The sequence below is a fragment of the Rutilus rutilus genome (assembly GCF_951802725.1).
Source record: "Rutilus rutilus genome assembly, chromosome: 23".
Classification (NCBI taxonomy): Eukaryota; Metazoa; Chordata; class Actinopteri; order Cypriniformes; family Leuciscidae; genus Rutilus; species Rutilus rutilus.
The window spans coordinates 24,475,077-24,494,094 of record NC_140233.1 but is presented as its reverse complement, the minus strand read 5'-3'; the positions used below and the strand labels follow the sequence as shown (position 1 = coordinate 24,494,094).

The window sequence follows — 19,018 nt, the reverse complement described above, 5'->3', positions numbered from 1 at the left end:
ACTGTACGTATGGAATGGATGTTTTAATTCTGTGTGGATGCTCTAATGGAGGATGTGCGGAGTGTTTTGACCACGTGCATGTGTGTGTGAGGGAGGTGAATAATGCATAAATGTAATTTCTGGGATACTGCTGTATAAAATGTGCTTCACTGAGCGGAAGCAAGCCAAAACCCTGCAGGCAGTGTGTGTGTGTGTGTGTGTGTGTGTGATCATACAAAACTGCATTAAATGTCTGTTTTTAAATGTCTCTGATGTCTAATTGTTTACAATGAACATTGAGATCAAATCTGTGTGCTCATGTTTTCAATTATTGACACACGAGTCAATTACGTGTTACTCAGTTTTTGAAATATGCATGGATTCATAAAAAAAAAAAAAAAAAAACACAATGATCTTTTACACCCCTTCTATCAAGGACAGATTTGCATTTTCTGAATTAAAATACATTTTTGCTGTCATGTGCCCATAAAAGTTGAAGTCCCTCATGACTGTGTCAGTGTACCAGATTTAAAATTTTTGTAATGAGAAAGGTTTGATCAGTTTGTTTAGGCTTTAAAAATAATAATAATTAAGATCTTTATATTCACATATCAAGTGGTAAGGAACAGAAATATTACATTTAAGTTGGAGGTTACACCATTTGACATTTAGAGATACATAGTATATTTTCACCAAAAAAGTGTGACTAGCGACTACAAATGTATTCTCTTGATCGTTTTGGGCAGTGAACATTAATCATGTCAAAACTGCATTATTTACCCAAACATATCATCTCAAACACAAACACATTTGCATGCTGATTATACTCACAGGTCAAAGCGTAAATTTTGTCTCTCTTCGAAGAAGTAATCTAGGATGAATTTGTGCACAAAGTCTGGATTCAGCGTGTTATCGATGACTTCTGTCCTGCCGAACTAAACAGTAGAACAGCAAACAGCATCACATAACCAGCATGAATAAAAAGTAATGTTAAAAAATACAGGTCTGAAAATACAATACCTCTCTCCACTCCCTGTTCGCCACAGTCTGAGTGTACAGCACGCAAACTGCACAGAAACAAAGTTAAAAGAAAAGATATATGAAAATTGCCTTGATGCGTTAAAATTCAACCTCGTTAGAGAGAAGAGTGAAAATAGCAGCCCTGGTTTGTTTGCTTTGGTTTGTCAATTCAGCAAATTAAGAAATCAAATATGCACAAAAGGCAACAAAAGATGTGTGGAGCTCTGGAGACATTATTGCCTCATTTGTCTTGCATGCAATGAGAAAAGCGGTGTCATTAACACACACACACACACAGGACTTTCCATTGACATAATGATTTTTATACTGTACAAACTGTATATTATATCACATAACCCTAAACCTACCCATCACAGAGGGTACATTTTTTCCACATTTTTGCATTTTCAAAAATCGTAATTTCATATGATTTATAAGCAGTTTTCCTGTCCTTTTTATTTGGTCCCCATAACATAGGGAATACCAGATACACACACACACACACACGCATCCGTCTCCCAGGACAGATAGGAGTACAGGTGGTCATAAAGTTACACTCTATAAACTCTACGAGGCTCTAGGGTCCAAACCCAATATAAAGGTGGAGATTATGCACGCTCGGCAGACGATGATGGTCTTTTTTTAATTAGGCATATTTTTAGACACAGTCTGACGCCAGGTATTGGCTCGTGTTTAGAGGAAGGGCCCCGGGCAGACAAACAGATGCTCAGAAACAGAATTATTTCAGCCGCCTGCCGTTGCTTGTGATATGAGTTGGCGAGACTTGTGAGCACGCGTGCGTGTGTGTGAGAGTGTGTGTGTGTGAGTGTGTGTGTGTGAAAGAGAGAGATAAATCTGCCTCAGCTGTCTAAATGCACTCAGAAACTCTTCTAACTTTCATTCTGTCAGCTGGGTGTTTAGACACATATGGCGACCTGGACAGTTTCCAAAAATACACACGCATGCGCACTGAAATGTACATATAGGACTATAGATGAGAGCACTGTCATAGATCTACTCTTTGTTGTCATAGAAACCTCCTTCACATATAAGTTGGGAGCAACCAGCCTCTGGGTCATTTTTGGCGCTAACACCCTTCAAGTAGGGCTGTACGGTATTGGAAAAAACTGACATTGCGATATTTTGTTTTTCTGCAATATATATTGCGATATATATATATATATATATATTCTGACTTGAATATTTAGAAAGAATAAATCATTCTAGAAAGATTGGGGTGATTTTGTAGGAGAGTGCATCTGCATAGAAAATAATAAACACATTGTAAGCATAGATAAATACAATAGAACAAACTAAGATATAAATATATAAACAGTGATTTATGTTTTTCAGGTACAGAAATTGAATAATCAAATGTAAAATAAGTAAGGGATAATGTAGAGCGAGGCGGTCGTGCGGTCTGATCGGGAGCTTGAATCAGCCTGAAGGGGTTGTATTCGCTATAACAACCGCCTCCCTACATTATCCCGCTTATTACCAAATAAATCAATAATTTGACACAAAATATTGATTTAAAAAGGAGTTTATTGATTTAAAAACGATTGTATTGCTTCCGCTAAAGAAAATAGTCCGTTCCGTCTCTACGGTTGGAATCCTGCGTCCATAGCAACGCTCTGTTTTTCATGGCAACGGTGTGTTATACTTAGCAGCGCTCTGATATCAAGAAATAACAGACCGCATTCTACATTGGAATTCAACCAAGCCATGTAATAAACACTGTATCGTCTTCACTGTATAAATGAAATATAATAAATCTTTGTTAAAGCTACAAAAGTGATTTTCTCAATGTATTTTGTTGTTTGATTAACACTAATGACACAGACAGCAGGAGTATTAGGCTGCTGTCACTTTAAGACTGAATGCACAAAACCATATAATGATACGCATAATACAATTCTCAATATAGTAGATAATCTGTAGAATATAAACTGGGAATAACCAGTGTTCTCCAAAATGGGGATGACGATTTGTTGTTTAATTCTTGTGTAATTCCTTTGCTCACACACATGTTAGTGACTGTTCCTCACCATATATTTACTTCATATTAATGTTAACGTTTATCACTATTAATGTTATAATATAAAACATTGCAGTTCATATGAAAGAAAAGCATTTGCAGTATTTTTTATGGGATTGGGGGGGGTGGATGGGCACTATGTAAAATCTTGCCTAGGGCACCAACAGAGCCTGGACCGGTCCTGAAATTAATCTTGCAGCTCTACAATATCTCATTAATAGAAACACCGTCTCTTTTCAGGCTAGATATCATCATTAGACAGAGTTTATATTAAATCCAATTAAACATGGGCAATTTCAGATACGTAAACGCAGTTTTATCCACATCAAATTTTCTGTTATCACTTCTATTGAACTAACAGTTTCTGTTCAGGTTTTCGGACGGAAATCTCGAATCATCCTGGTTAATTTACCTGAAGTGGTTTTCCTCTGATGATCAGTTCTTAGAGGACGTGCGCTGATGCAGAGCCTGATTTCACCAAGTGCAAAATGTTCCTGGAACAACATTCCAATCAACCAATCAGATCTGAGGGACAAGTTTACAGTTTATGTCAAGTTTAGGCTTACAACCAGGGTTCGGTGCTTCTAAAGCAGTGTTATTTTAGGTCTGATTTTAGGGATAAGTTATGGGTAGGGTTTGGTTTAGGGGTTGGGATTTTTGGACAGGAATGTTGATCCAGGATCAACAAAATATGTCGACCCAGGAACGTGTCTAACTCGACAAAATCAGGACGTGCCGCATTGATAGAGAAGCATGTCCATTGGCTGCAACCTGCGTTTATTACGGCCAATCACAAAAGTCGATATTGCGCAACCAACCGTAGAATACTCCGCTGCATTTTTATTATATACTGAACTCGGATCGCTTTCGTAGGCTATTGAGTGAATAAAACATAGAAATCCCTTTCATTTTCCTAAAAAAATCAAACCAATTTGAACTGGAACGCCATCCCCTCTCTAAATTATAATGAGTTTTTCAAGCAACATGGATGAATGATTTCTTTTTTGTTGGGGTAAGAATTACGCACAAAGACAATTCTCAGGGCCTTCATCATCACGATCATGATGAGCAGAAGAGCTGTAGGAGACTCGTCTTATATGTGCTGAGTCTGAGCTGTGCTGACGTGATGGGGCCAGTCACGCAGCGCTACAACTCCTCCCATCATACACCGGCCAAAAGACACTGGAATCCGGGACTCCAGGAGGCTAAATATAGCCTCATCGCTCAGTGTGTGTGTGTGTGTGTGTGGCCATCCACAGCGCTTGATGTCATATTGCAGGCAGTATAATTTGTGTGTTTAGGGGAAGGACCATTTCTTGAAACATTGATGTCTTAATTCAAGCTTACTATGCTTTTCATAATAATAAGTCCCATTTGCATTAGGATCTCAAATAAGATCTCTTTAACATCCCAGGTATTTCTTCTGCACAGCAGGGACCGTGTTTGCATGTACATAATATTTCAATTAATATCCATATTCTGGTTAAGCCTTTATTCTAAAAAGCAGGTTAACATGTTTCACACGTTCCTTTAGCACAACAGGCAGAACATGATGCTAGCAAAACCAAGATCAAGGGTTTGATTCCCAAGCAACACACACACACTCACAAATGTAGTTTAATGCGCTGTAAGTGTTTTTGGATGAAAGCTCATCCTTTTCACTTGAAAAAAACTGGGTCGTGGCATAATGACCATGGGAAAATGTGGGTCCCCATTGGTCAAACCAGTGCACTAACACAGATGGCCAACACATGCATGCACACTAGAAAGTGTTGGCTTTGGCCATGGTCTGCACTAATTCTTAGAAGTTATGTAACAATGTATTTGTACTTTGTATGTACTTTAATTTCAGGTATCTCTTAAAGAGATAGTTCACCCAAAAAATGAAAATGATGTGATCTCACAGAATTTATTTATTCTGCTGAACACAAAAGAAGATGTTTTGAAGTATGTCGGTAACCAAACAGTTGATGGACCCCATTGACTTACATGTGTCTTTATGCCACGACCCATTTTTTTTAGCATTATACCTGCATGCAAATTTTTCACAAAGTTACATAATTTATTGGTACTTTGGGGTAATTTCATGACTTACTAATTGACATTGTCACTACAACGTTTTTCTCAGGCACTCCTTACTTAACCTAAGTCTGACAGAAAGAGTCAATAGCTTTCATGCATGTCTTCCAAAATAAAAGTCTCGATTCAGAAAAAATTAAAACATGTTGTTGTTGTTTCTTTGACCCCACACTCCACGACCCACCAGAGAAACACTGCGCTAAATGCTAAGAGTTTGCGTCAAGAGTGAAATATTCTTTGAGCTTAATGTTCCAATCTAAAAAAAATCTCCAATCCAGGCTAATTGGAAAAATGAGAAAAATGTAGCGACATTTCTGCAAAATTATATTATGCTGCTTCTTGCATGTTTTGCGACAATTTCAAAGCAAAATGTCCAGTGAGTGACACTAAAAGCTTGTTCGGTGTTATCCGAAGCAGATGAATGTTTTGGAAATTAAATGTCTGGTGAGAGGTGCTAAAAGTTTAATGCTCATGTTTGAAAAAAGCACCTAAACTAAACTCTACCGTAAACCCAACCAACAGTGTTAACAAAGCAAACATGAAGTAAAAACACATTTGCTGAAGCTACCCTGCCATTTAAGCTTACTTCTACAAGCATCTGAGCTTTATAGCTTCTATCTGTCATGAGTGGCTGCACAATAGAAGTGCATGAAGATGAAGATATATCACTAAAGTCTTTAATTCAGAACTCACGGTACAAGAAACACAGGAAAAACAACCACAAAGCGTTTACGAGACAAGGCAAAGAACAGGGAGTATAGATACACAGGAGATAGCGAGGTAATTAATGAGACAACATGTGAATGGGATAAATAATCAGACACACTGGGAAAACTGGCACTGAAATATAACCCTTATACTATCAAAATCTGCTAAGGGGTAATTAAATGTAACAAATCATGTAAAAATATACCATCTTTTATAGCGCATTTCACACACGCTTTTGGATTTTAGTTTCGCTTTATCTGGCAGCACAAAAAATCAAACAGCCTAAATGTCTTGACACTGTCAATATAAAATTTGCTCTTCAGGCCTTTCACAACAAGAGTCAGTTGCTCAGAACATCAGGAGAAAACATGAAGACATTAGAAAAGAGAATGACTGTGTCTTTCCTGCTCGTGTCCCACATCCCTCTCAAAGCGCAGAGCGATAGGCTATATGACACATCTTTGTCGGGAAATATAAAACCAATATGTAACTTTGTTATATTATTTAGGTTACCAAAATGTACTGATATTTTTTTTCCAATGTTTTACAGGCTGTAGTGTTGGTGTTTCACTGACGGAAGTGCTCAAATAAACACACACGTCGGTTACAAAATGAAGGTTTAAGTTTAAATAAAATAAAAATGAATTCCCTTATATAGAATAAAACAGGCTAAATAGAACAAGGTATTGTTAGGCTTGCTAACACAATTAGCGCAGTTCACATTTCAATAAACGTCACGTTTATTGAAATGTGAACTGCGCTAATTGTGTTAGTCACAGTAATGTCACAGTAAAATCTCACATTTGAGTTTTAACAAGCTCCTATATTTCGCGCCTATAGCCTGACGTCGTCATACTCAGATTCTAGTCAGAATGTGAGTCTGATACTTCCATTGAGTTTTGATTATGGGGCGTGTTTCAACCGAACCAGGAAGGAAAATGCCTCTGCACTCAATTGGATAGTCAACGACTCTGCCTACAACCAATCAGAGCAACGGAGTAAGTGACGTATGTTTTTCATTCATGTTTCCGATCTACAAATGCCTTGATCGCGGTTCTCTGTTCCTCTTTTAAAATGAATCCGCTGTCGATATCATCTATAACAGTCGCGATGGCGGAATCTACACATAATGTTTTATAAACAAAGTTCGAGAGGAGCACGTTCAAATAATCAATCCAATCAACTTGTCATCAAACAATGACCGTCTATGTTCTACACTATCAGCATGAGAGGAAGCATAATATTTATTCACTCAGTCAACTCACCTTGACAGTTTTCAGCATCCCTCCACTCACTCTCGGCTTGTTCTTCCACAGCCTGGAATACGGGGGGAGTACTTTGGGTTCGGGCCGAATACCGAGCCCGGAACCTCTCCTCGGACAGCACGCCAAATATGCATTTATTCTATCTGACTTATTTGTAAGTGTGAACTCGTGAAATAACAATTCTCCAGCGGCAGTCATCTTTGTTGTAAACGAATTCAACCCAAGCGCTCGTTGGTGACGTGGATGATTACGTTACGTTGCTCATCTGTCCATCATCGTATAAAGCCCGCCCTGACAATTTGATTGGTCCGAACAATTTTTGTTCGGGCATAATAGCTCCTCAACGGAGCGAGTCCAGACCGAACTTCCCGACCTAAAAATTTTGTGGGCGGGGCTAAGTTCGGCTGGCATCCAGGCTATCGCGCCTATATAGTAACGGGTAAAAGGGCGAATACATTTTGTTTCTATGAATCTATTTTCCACAATGTTTCTATTTTCCACAATGCTTAACCCAAAATACAAGATCAGGCATGCTGTCCATACAAGCTCATGCAGTTGTGCGCTCTACACAGAGAATACTCCAGTTGCTGGGAACACTTTAGTAGGCCAAGAAGAAGCAAATATATTTATTAAAGGGATACTCCACTTTTTTTGGAAATAGGCTCATTTTACAACTCCCCCAGAGTTAAACAGTTGAGTTTTACCGTTTTCGAATCCATTCAGCCGATCTCCGGATCTGGGGGGTCCCACTTTTAGCATAGCTTAGCATAATGAATTGAACCGGACAAGACCATTAGCATCTCTCTCAAAAAAATGAACAAAGAGTTTCGATATTTTTCCTATTTAAAACTTGACTCTTCTGTAGTTACATCGTGTACTAAGACCGACAGAAAATGAAAAGTTGTGATTTTCTAGGCTGATATGGCTAGGAACTATACTCTCATTCCTGCGTAATAATCAAGAAACTTTGCTGCAGTACCATGAGTCCAGCAGGCGTAATGATATGACGCAGCGCCTGATAATAGTCCCCAGCTCAGTAGCCTATTATCAGGCGGCATGTGCTGCGTCATATCATTACGCCTGCTTCACCCATGGTACTGCAGCAAAGTTTCTTGATTAGGCTAGGCTATATAAGATAATTGTAAAAAAGAGTATTGTATTTCGCCAGATTTTATTCAAGCGCGAGTGAGAACCGTTTCGAGGGGGATGCCAGGTGTGCGAAAAAAAAAAAAACAATAAAAAAAAAAATTATAATATTGGAATCCCCAAATTGAAAATCGAATACCCACTGAACAAATATTCGAATATTTGGGTTCAGCCCTAGTAACGGTAATGCATCTTGGCTGACCACTTGTGATCGGTTCACCGAAAACGCCTCTTAGTACCAGGTGGAAACAGGCTTTTTCTCGCTCGCTCGATTTATGGGAAATTGTCTATAATTTGCAGGCGTCAGGGAGCCGTTATCAATATGCGGGAGACTCCCAGACCTTTTGGGAGAGGTGGGACGTCTGCATATATACTCAACGTGTGTTATGTATTTTGTACGTTATCGTCTCTGACAGCATGTTGAAGCCGCTCAGGCCGCCATTTTCTCCCTCTTCTCGGAAAGCGACGATGGAGTAAAATCATCCGGTATAGTTTGGGTTTTCCAGGAAATGTAATTACTACCGTGTATTGAGCATGTTATTTTTTGACAGACATCGATGTTGTGGTATTCAAATGATGTAGTTTTGAAGACAGATGGATCGCAAGGTAATCATTTTTTATTTCTTATTTAGTGAAGTGATGGATGCCCATGAGGGAGTTACGTCTTTGTTTTAATTTCTAATATTCCAACCAACAGCCAGCATAAGTTTTTGACGGACGTGAAAACATGCGTAAGGGGTGAACTGTTTGATTTTTGGGTAATTATAAAATGTGCTGATCGAAGGCGTTCGAAATGTTTATTTCATGGTTACTCTGAAACTCAAAAATGTTATATTCAGCTGTCGCAAATGCATTGACTTTTGAGAGTCAAGGTCATTTCTTTACCTTATTTAAACTTGAAAACTTGGTCATGTTGTAAATAATAGTGAAAAAATCACTTTTTAAAACGAGCACCCCCCACCTCAAGTGCAATACTGTATCAGATGAGCCAAGCGAGTTGTAGCTACTTCTAGTGTTCATTTAAGCTGGAAACAGCAGTTGAAATGTATGTATATTACAGTATGTTTTTGGAGTTATGGAAGAATGTAGGCAGAGGTCAATTTTTCTAGTTTTTTTTTTCTTTCTTAAATAATTGGTTACACCACAAGGTGGCCACACTGTCCTGTTTCTCATTCGAAAAAGAAACGGAAGAGACGTAACAACACAAAACCACTGGAGACCAAAACAACAATAGACTATAGATACAGTAGATACAATAGCTACAGTAGGCCTACCTGCAACTACAAAGACATTTGTATTGGTCAAAAACGTCTGCAAAGAGAAAAATTGCAAAACCGTTCTATTGCATATGTGTGTGACGTGTTTGTTTGTCTGTCTTGTCATTTGACCCAGTTTCTAGTTTGTTCCTTTGATTGTTGTATTCAGTTCACCTGGTGTTTTTTTTTATTCTCATTAGTTCCCTTTGTTTAATCTATGCATTTAAACCCTGAATTCTTCCTTGGTCCCTGTTCGTCTTCGTTTACGAATGCGTTTGGTTGTGTTCCTCCGTGTTCTCCTAGTATTTATCATTAAAGTCTGTTCCAGCGTATTCTCCATCGTCGCGTGATTGATTATTACAGCCAACACATGACAATGTGTCAATCACCTGTGTTCACGCGTACACATTATAAACTTTGAAAGGCAAAGTGAAAGTGGCTTTCATGTCAAATTTAAAGTATACTTTGTGCTTAATGTTCCAAACTCAAAATGTTCCCAAAACTTCAAAGACCTCAGTACACCTAGAGGCTAAGCCAATCAAAAGAGAGGTAATTTGCATATAGAAGTCTTAAAGGCACAGAAAAAAAAGAAAAAAAAAACAGTGTTTAATAGTCAGAGAGAGAATGGAAAATACTAAATTAAGTCTGTTATTATATATTGACTTCCAGGGATATAATGGTGCAAAGGTGTGACTCCTTTAAAGGAAGGAAGAAAAGTTGTGTACTTCGCAAACAATCAAATACTTGGCCCAATTTCAAGATGAAAATAGAATTTTCTTAGCAGAAAAAACAATCGAAACAAAACCTTTTAGAGCATATAATGTGCATGTGAGCGTGTGTGTGTGTGTGTGTGTGTGTGTGTGTGTGTCAGAAACAGTCAGTGTAATCAGCCATACAGCAGAATGAACAATGCAAGCCTGCAGTCAAACGCATCTGTATGTTCATTAAAGCTGTGAATGTATCTGAACACAACATCTGGATTACACAATACAGTTGCAACCCACGTGAACATACAACACGTGAATATGCAATCAAAACAAAACCACACACACAAATACAAATGCGAATAATACTCTCCTGCATATGAAGGAAATTGCTGTATCTGCATGTGCATCTTCTTTTATATGCATCATTATTATTATTCCCATTTTCTGTTTCATGCACAAGCTTTCTAATAAAACAGCACAAGCATTAAGGCAGGCAGGTAAGATTTCACACACTAATGACGCTCCCGACGGGGATCAGAGCTCTGCTGATGAGTGTGTTAACTGCATTTTCCTAGTACTGTGATTTCAGTGGGATGTGCTAGCGGTACGTGAGCTTTCAGATAAACCCATCTCTGTACCTACAACGTTTCAATGCGCGCTAGAATAAATGGACAAGCTTCTTAAAATGTGACATGTGAAACCAAAGGCTTACTTGGATCAGACTTTGAGAAGGTGTCTCTGTCCAAGAGGTTTCTGTGGGAGAAAGAAAGAAACGAAGAAACAGGGGTTAATAAAGTCCACTTTAAAGGGTTTAAAGAAAATCAAGCTCTCCATTACTCTAAATAAAACATTAACCTAACATTAGGAACTCTGAATGAATAATGTTAATTAGCATAATATGCTAAAATTCATTTAAATGCAATTATACACAAAGCTTTGATACAAATACACACTCGGCATCAAGTCTTGTGGAAATATGTCAGTGGTTTTCATCCAGTGGTGTTGAACTCTTCAGCCTTTACGAACATTCAAGTAAGGCAGGGTTTGCCAAAGATGAAATATACATCATTGTAATTCAACGCATGGCAACGCATCACAGTGTCGTAATTGAGTCGCGATTGAAACTGTGTCAAACGCACAAGAGAGACTAGAAAGTGAATCTGTGATATCACTCTCAATCTCATTTGCAGGGATCACTTTGTGCCGAGCGTCTGAGAAGCAGCTCTGACTGAGACATTTCGTTTTCAGAGGTTTGTCTTATTTAGATGAGTTCTCTTTATTAATATCAGGAATTATATGATCAACAAATAAATCAATACAAACAGCAATCCAGGATCTGAAGTATCAGTGTAACATTGTGAGAGAAAGAAATGTGATATAGCATAGTATCAGGCAGTGGATCACTGAAGGAAATCTCACGCGCGCACACACACGCACACACACACTGATCTCTTCTGACAGCGCAAAGTGAATCATTACATCTCTCACAGTAAAACCTCGATAAGGCAGGGGAAAAAAAGTCTAAGAACACTGGACACACTCCATACTTCTCAATATTCTTCTCACTTGTTCTCAACTGTTCTCTCACAAATATGATTACACACCATTCATAAGATAGTCATACGTTTAAGTTATTCATAACATGATTTGAACTCGCAAATTATAAATACGTAACCAATATAAAAATATGTAACTCGTCTGATTAAACATCTAAATGAATTACGTTCTTTATAATCCTAACTAATATAGTATAACCCATAATGCATACACAAACTGAATACACTGTTTACACTATAAACGTAAATTAATATAATCAATAACACATACCCCAACTGAATATTTAACTCATAAATAACTGAATATATTGTAACTAATAACCCAGAAGCCCAACGGAATATAGCCAATAACCCAAATACATCCCACACACTGAATATATAATCACATAACCCCAACTGCAAACAATATTTAGCCATTAACCCATAAGCCATAATTAATATATCCAGCTTTTAATGTTGTTTATATGTCATGTGGTGTTTTTAATTAGCCTGGTAATACCAAACTCTGCTCTGCTTGAGTCTGGCAAGGCATATTTGAAAAGCGTTTTCTTTCTCGCGGGGAGGCGCTTGTCTGAAGTTTAAAATCATTGGTTCCCGTAAGCCAATCACATAACGTTTGGTTATGGCGTGTGTTATGCGCATGCTCAGCCGCATCTAACTTCCACTGTAAACACATGTAGTATGATGCGAAAACAAAACCATCGAGCGAGATACCGGAGTGAACATTGCTGTGAACGACTTTTGCAGATTATGTGAAGTAAATCTACGCATCCACGGTACAATCAGTGTCTACGTCACGGCTCTCAGCCCGCCCTCTGTTCGTTGATTGGCCGGCTGTTTTCAGGCCGGAGGAAAACGGAAAGCTATTACGCTGTCTCAGACTAAGTACAGAAGCGAAATGAAATTGAGCGGAAGTAAGAAGTCTGACGTAGTCAGGCTAGTTTTTAATACGCTTTAAGACAAACCATGTGTAAATTCATAAGTCGTCACCATTGCTGAGTATTTTCTCCTTAAAACTGCAGTGAACCAAAGACAGTCTCAAAAACACGCTTTGAAATCGCTGGTGTTTCTGACGTCACAAACTACCTTGTAACCAATCAGATCAACGTGTGGATCTCTCCAACAGCGTCTGGCTGCAGACTCGCACTCGACACCTGCACTCCTGAGAACAGCTCTCTGTCGTTCAAGAAAACTGACATGAGTATATATAATATATATATAGAATATGTATATATCGGTCATTTTTTTTAAAAAGTAGAGTTTTTCCAAGGTAGGTGCATTACACTATTTTACAGTAACTGTAGCTGACTAATAGGGGCACAAACACATTCATTATTCATACATATTTTCCCTTCAAATAAACATTCGAAAGTACTGCTCTGAAACAATCTGTGCTGAGAAAACCACTATATAACAACTTAAAAGTTGATGATGATGCCAAAAAGATATGCATGCGCAGGGTAAGATTTGTGGAAGTGTACATACGATTGTAAATTCAATTTACATTCATATTTATTTTGTTAGCGTGAAGCTGCAGTTTAACAATACATGAATTAAAGAATCACTTGATGGAAGATTTGAATAATCCATCTTCAGATTATTCTGTTCAGTTGCTCTGTATGAATGACATGCACGCTCCTTGAACATGTAGTTGATGTCATGAATACAAAAGTATTCTGTCAAACTGAAGCAGAAGAAAGTACATAATGTGCCAGTGTGTCTCTTTTATTGTTTTTAAGTATGGAAGTGTTATAAAGGTTTATTGGTTACACTTTATTTTAAGGTGTCTGTTACAGTGTGATCATACATTTAAGTACTGAGTAAAATTAATGAACAACATGTAGGGTTAGGATTTGGTTTAGGGTTAGTTGCATGTAATTATGCATAATTTACTGTTATTACTATGGTAAAGTACATGTTATGTAACAAGGTCACTGTAAAATAAAGTGGTACCGGTTTATCTTTATATTGTCCTATTCATATAGTGTATTTGTACATGTAGATGTAAATTGACATATTTACAATAAAAACTAAAAAACTTTGTGTAGACCTGATTATTCCCTTGTATCCTTGATGATCATAACTTTGCTGTTATATTAAAACAGTATTTGCCTACTTGAATGCTAAATAAAAAAATATAACAAAATATTTCGAACACAAGCAGCAAAAAATGACTTTTGTGGTGTTTTAGCACGTAAGTACTTTAAAGCGTCAATACAACGCGAATGAACTTCATATAAAAAAAAAAAAACCTTAAATATGTCATTTTGGTGAGCAAAGATGAGTTTTAAGGGATAAAAATATTGACTACATGGGGACTTTAACTAAATATAACCCATAACCCCAAATGCATCCAGAATATCCACCGTTTTATAATCCCAAATGAATATATATACAGATCGCCATAGACACTGGATATAAAACCAATAGCCTTTAACTCCAACAGAATACTATATAACCAATCATGAACCCAACTCAATTACTGCATACAGTATGTAGCCACTGACCCAAAGGTCCAAATTAATATATAACCATTAGCCTTAGGCTAAACTGAATATATAATCAACAGCGTAAAACTGCAACTGAATAATAAGCCAATTATATAAGAGCCCATATATAAGCCAACACCCAAAATCACAACCTATAACAATAGCAGGTCCAAATGAATATATAACCAATAAACAATAACCCAAAATTGAATATATAACCAATGACCTCAGATGTGGCAGCAATCCAACATGCACAACTCATACAATCAATGGACATATTAAATCCAACAAACAGAAACACACGCTACGGAGAACATAGGAGAATCTACATGCTAAACTAGACGATAACAGGCAGGGAATAGAGCAAAACATCAAGAATATATACATGGTGAACACAACGAGATAAGACACGGTTGACACGAATACGAAACAAACGAGGACATAATCAGTAACCAAGGAACCCGAAACTAAACAGAGCTGGGAAACAGGAACTAAAGGAAACAGAACAGAATGTCAAAATAAGAGTCCACATGACAGACCTATAACCCCAATGAATATATAACCAATAACACAACCACCACTCGATATATAACCCATAACTCTAACTGCCCAAATGAATACATAACTAAATATCCTATGACCCCAAATGTATATTAGAGAAAATAAACCAAATCTCAAAAACTCTTGCGATTAAATCCATAACCTGATTCTATGCTCAGCGTTTAGTGATGTTCAGGCACTCCAGTGACGCAGACAGGAGCTCTTACGCACGAACAACATAATTTACACAAATAATGCGCTTGCCTTGCCTCACTGTACACAGAATGTATGTTAGGTAAGAGTTTTAGTTACTGTGCAGCTGACACCATCCAGTATACAGTACTGTCCAGCTGATGTCACAGCCGTGACAACTGACTTAAAGGTAGCTCACAAACATACACAGAACTCAGAGAATGTGCAGATACGGCATTACTGTACTTTTGTTTATATATACACTTTATGATACCCAGAAAGGCCCTTTGAACATTTATGGTTTCAATTTGAACACTACGCCACAGATCCACGTGCCACCTGAGAAAGGCAGACCCAGCCATTACAGAGCAAAGCCCAAACATCCCTGTAGCTGGAGTACAGCAAACGCTCCAAAACCAGAATATCCTCATTAAACATTTACACGGCCGTTCCCCCACAAAAAAGCACATTCCCATTTCAAATCCCAGCACACATTAAACGCTCTCCGTCACAAACCAGCCCGACTGCCAATCACTTCCACTCACGCTCCCGGTCCTCTTATGATTTTAATCAATGTTTATCTCTGGTCCTCTTCCGGATCTCTCTGGTTCTCGTTCCGCATTCATATTTAGAGCATGGTGGCACAACACTGAGGAATAATTCATGAGGAATGTAATTGTAGTGGCACTAATGAGGACGTGCCCCCTGAGGGACTTTAATATGGAAAGTCCCGGTAAAAACTTGCACTCGGTAAAGATCACCAAATTGACGAGCGCATCAAGACTGACATTATAACCGTATTAATAACACATGATATCGTATACTGATTCCAAATGGCAGGATTGTGAAAGTATGGCTTTTTTTTAAATATGTTTGATAAAATCAGGAGTTGAGAAAACATTCTGTAACACTTTAGTTTAGGATCTCAATATTAACTAGTTGCTCATTAGCATGCATATTACTAGCATATTGTCTGATTATTATTACTTATAAAGCAAATATTAATGCCTTATTCTGCATGACCATATTCTACACCCCTAATCCTACCGAATACCTAAACTTACTATTAAAAGTAATTAGGAGTTTATTGAGGCAAAGGTCGTAGTTAATAGTGAGAAATGGACCCTAATCTAGTGTCCAAATGTTCTTAATGGACATTATTAGAAATGTATCACTTTAAATGGAGGATTAAGATAATATTGTCAAAGATATGTTGCATTAGGGAAGCAAAAATAGTTACATTGATAAAATGTTTGATTGATGTTGTATTTTTCAATAAATGAAGTTATTGTAGTATTTCTTCTTAAAAAAATCTTTCAAAAAAAATCTGTGATAATGTTTTAGGCATTATTAGAGGAGGAGATTTTGCTGACTTTTTCTTCAAGTCAAGTCAGCTTTATTTCTATAGCGCTTTATACAGAGATAACAGGAAAAGAATGCATTCTGGCTGTTGTTCAGTGTTAAACAACGATAACATCATTTAAACTACTACATTTAATTATTATAATTTAAACAACTATTGATTTTCAACAAATAAAGAAATTAAAAATATATATTTGCAAAAAGGAATTATTTTGAAATAAATATAAAATGTTTTAGACTGTTAGTTTTAGTTAGTTTTTTAATAATTTATTATTTACAGTTGACCGTTTTAACTAAAAGCACAGTTACTATTTAACATTTTTCAGGCAGGATACACACAGTACACATATCCTGCCTGATTCATTTTCAATAAACACACACATCTCGTGACCGGTTAATGAGATGATGCTACACTGCGTGTGTGTGTGAGCTGCAGCTGACAGCATTCAGGGATCTGACTGACGGATGAACACGGACCAAATCAAACACTTGTCCTGCTTGTTCTCCTTTGCCTCTTGTCCGTGCGGTGTGTATCGACACGACCTCCAACACGGAGGGTCCCGCTTCAATACGTTCAGACGGAACGGGTCAATCCGTCGATACAAGCCCTCTTCACTGCTCAAGCCCAAAATAGCTTCCTGTTTTCACCTTCACAACTATTGATGTCTAACTTATATACATCTGCATACTCAAACTTTTTCTTTTTTTCTTTTCAAATTTAACAATAAAGATACAATTTTCTAGTAAATGGTGAAAAAAAGGATAACACATTGATGACACATTGCATACACCGTACCCATTAATCATTTTTAAAAGAGGAGGAATGTAAAAATGCTAAAGAAAACCTGTCAATTGGTTAACTGTAAGTGAAAAGTATTATTTTTTATAATACTGTTATATTTTATTCTTAAAAATGCATTATGCTGTACTTTTACTGTATGTTTTGCAATTTATTGTATTGTTAAAATTAATAATGTTCCTAATAAGAAAAAGAAAACAATACAGAATGATGCTTTATAAAACATAAAGTTTTTTTTTCTTTAAATTTAAACAAATACATATAATTTCACTGTAAAATACTGTAAAAATGAACTTTATAGAGTTCAAAAAAGATGTTTTTAAAAATATGAAGAAAATACAATTACCAAAATACCATCATGTACTGTCTGAAATATCATTACTGTATTTTACAGTAAATTCTGACAACCACAGCTACGGTAACAGTTTTTACTAAAACATTTAACATTTTTTACAGTGAAGTGATGTTTACAAAGGTACAAATCAGAACTTTTCGTACATTTCATGAATGAATACTAATAAATATTGAGCAAAAGCTGATTTTTCATGTGATAAATCTAAATTTACATTTCTCCTCCCTGAAAATGACACACAGCAGAGCCCTGCTCTCTCATATCAGGTGTGGATACTGATGCATTTTAATAGTGAAAGGTGAATAGACTGAATTACTCTAGTTATTATAGAGTTTTACATATCAATGCACATCCATTGTGTGCTGTGAACAAAGCATCTGATTTAAATTCCGAGGTCTAAAGGAAGTTAAATAGAAAAAAAAAAACGCTGCTCCTCAAGACATCAACGCTTGATAGATGCCATTATGCAATACTGAAGAACAGAGAGCTGTCTGATGTGCATCATACATCTATAACACTTTATGCACTGTGGATTCATATGCATATAAAACACTTCATATAGTCAGCTGCACGTTATTGTGCATAAGAGCCATACTTCTTATAGACTATTAATACATTGTAATTGTACTTAATTGTAATTGTATTAATACAGTAGCCTACATACTTCTTGGAGAATGTAATGCATTACAACACATGGACAACACCAAGTGCTAAATCATGTAGGCTATTTTAATGCAGTATGCACTTGAAAAATTGTATTAGGAATAATCATAATGTCTGATACCTATACATGCTTCATAACGTGTTAACATTTCTGAACGAAACATCACTAAATTACCCTTCATGATTTACGCACAATTATGATTTGTTATATTATAGGCTAAGCACGCGCTGATTATTTTGCAATCAAACGATGCACGCATATAATAAGTAAAACACTAAATAATGAACTTTATAAATGCAGAGCCTTGCAAACACATTACTATGAGCAAGAATTGACATTTAAACAAGACTGTCAACTAACTGAAAATATGCAATGTGAAAAAATGCTGATACAGCCCTCAAATTTTCAGCCATCGCATTAGAGTCTTTTGATACACAGAAGCACCGTATGCATTGAGATGCACTCCTGCCAGAGCCACGCGCGTCACTCACCTGCACGACACGGTGATCTCAACTTTAGTGGCGGGGATCACTCCCGCGAGCGGCTCGAAATCCGCGAGACTCGCCATATTCACCAACCCGCTCATCACTGTGGACATGGTGCTGGGGGAGTGCTAGGGAAAGACACTGCGAGCATCCTTCACTCCGTGGATCTGGAGTGGGTGCGTGTGTAAGGGAGTCACACCGCTTCACACGCGACGTCACAGGCGCGCGGTCAGTCCACGCGCGAGAGAATTCCTGTCAGTCACGCGCACCAGCAAGATGCGTGAACCATCCGCTCAAATACAATCACCCAGCGCGTATACTGTAACTGTGTACTCACTGAACTATCTAGATATATCCATTTCTATCACATCTCTAGGATTT

The 19,018-nt window shown here is 37.3% G+C and overlaps 1 protein-coding gene across 1 annotated transcript in view; it reads right to left on the bottom strand.

Moving 5' to 3' along the window:
• cpne8 (copine VIII) overlaps nt 1-18,806 on the bottom strand; it is a 52,979-nt gene extending 34,173 nt beyond the window's left edge. The window contains exons 1-4 of the mRNA XM_084397043.1: nt 18,644-18,806; nt 10,911-10,951; nt 1,000-1,046; nt 811-914 (exon numbers count right to left, since the gene is read on the bottom strand). Of these exons, the coding sequence (XP_084253169.1) occupies nt 811-914; nt 1,000-1,046; nt 10,911-10,951; nt 18,644-18,750 (299 nt within the window). The 5' untranslated portion in view covers nt 18,751-18,806. The remainder of the gene's footprint in view (nt 1-810; nt 915-999; nt 1,047-10,910; nt 10,952-18,643) is intronic.
• Nucleotides 18,807-19,018: the final 212 nt, after the last annotated feature.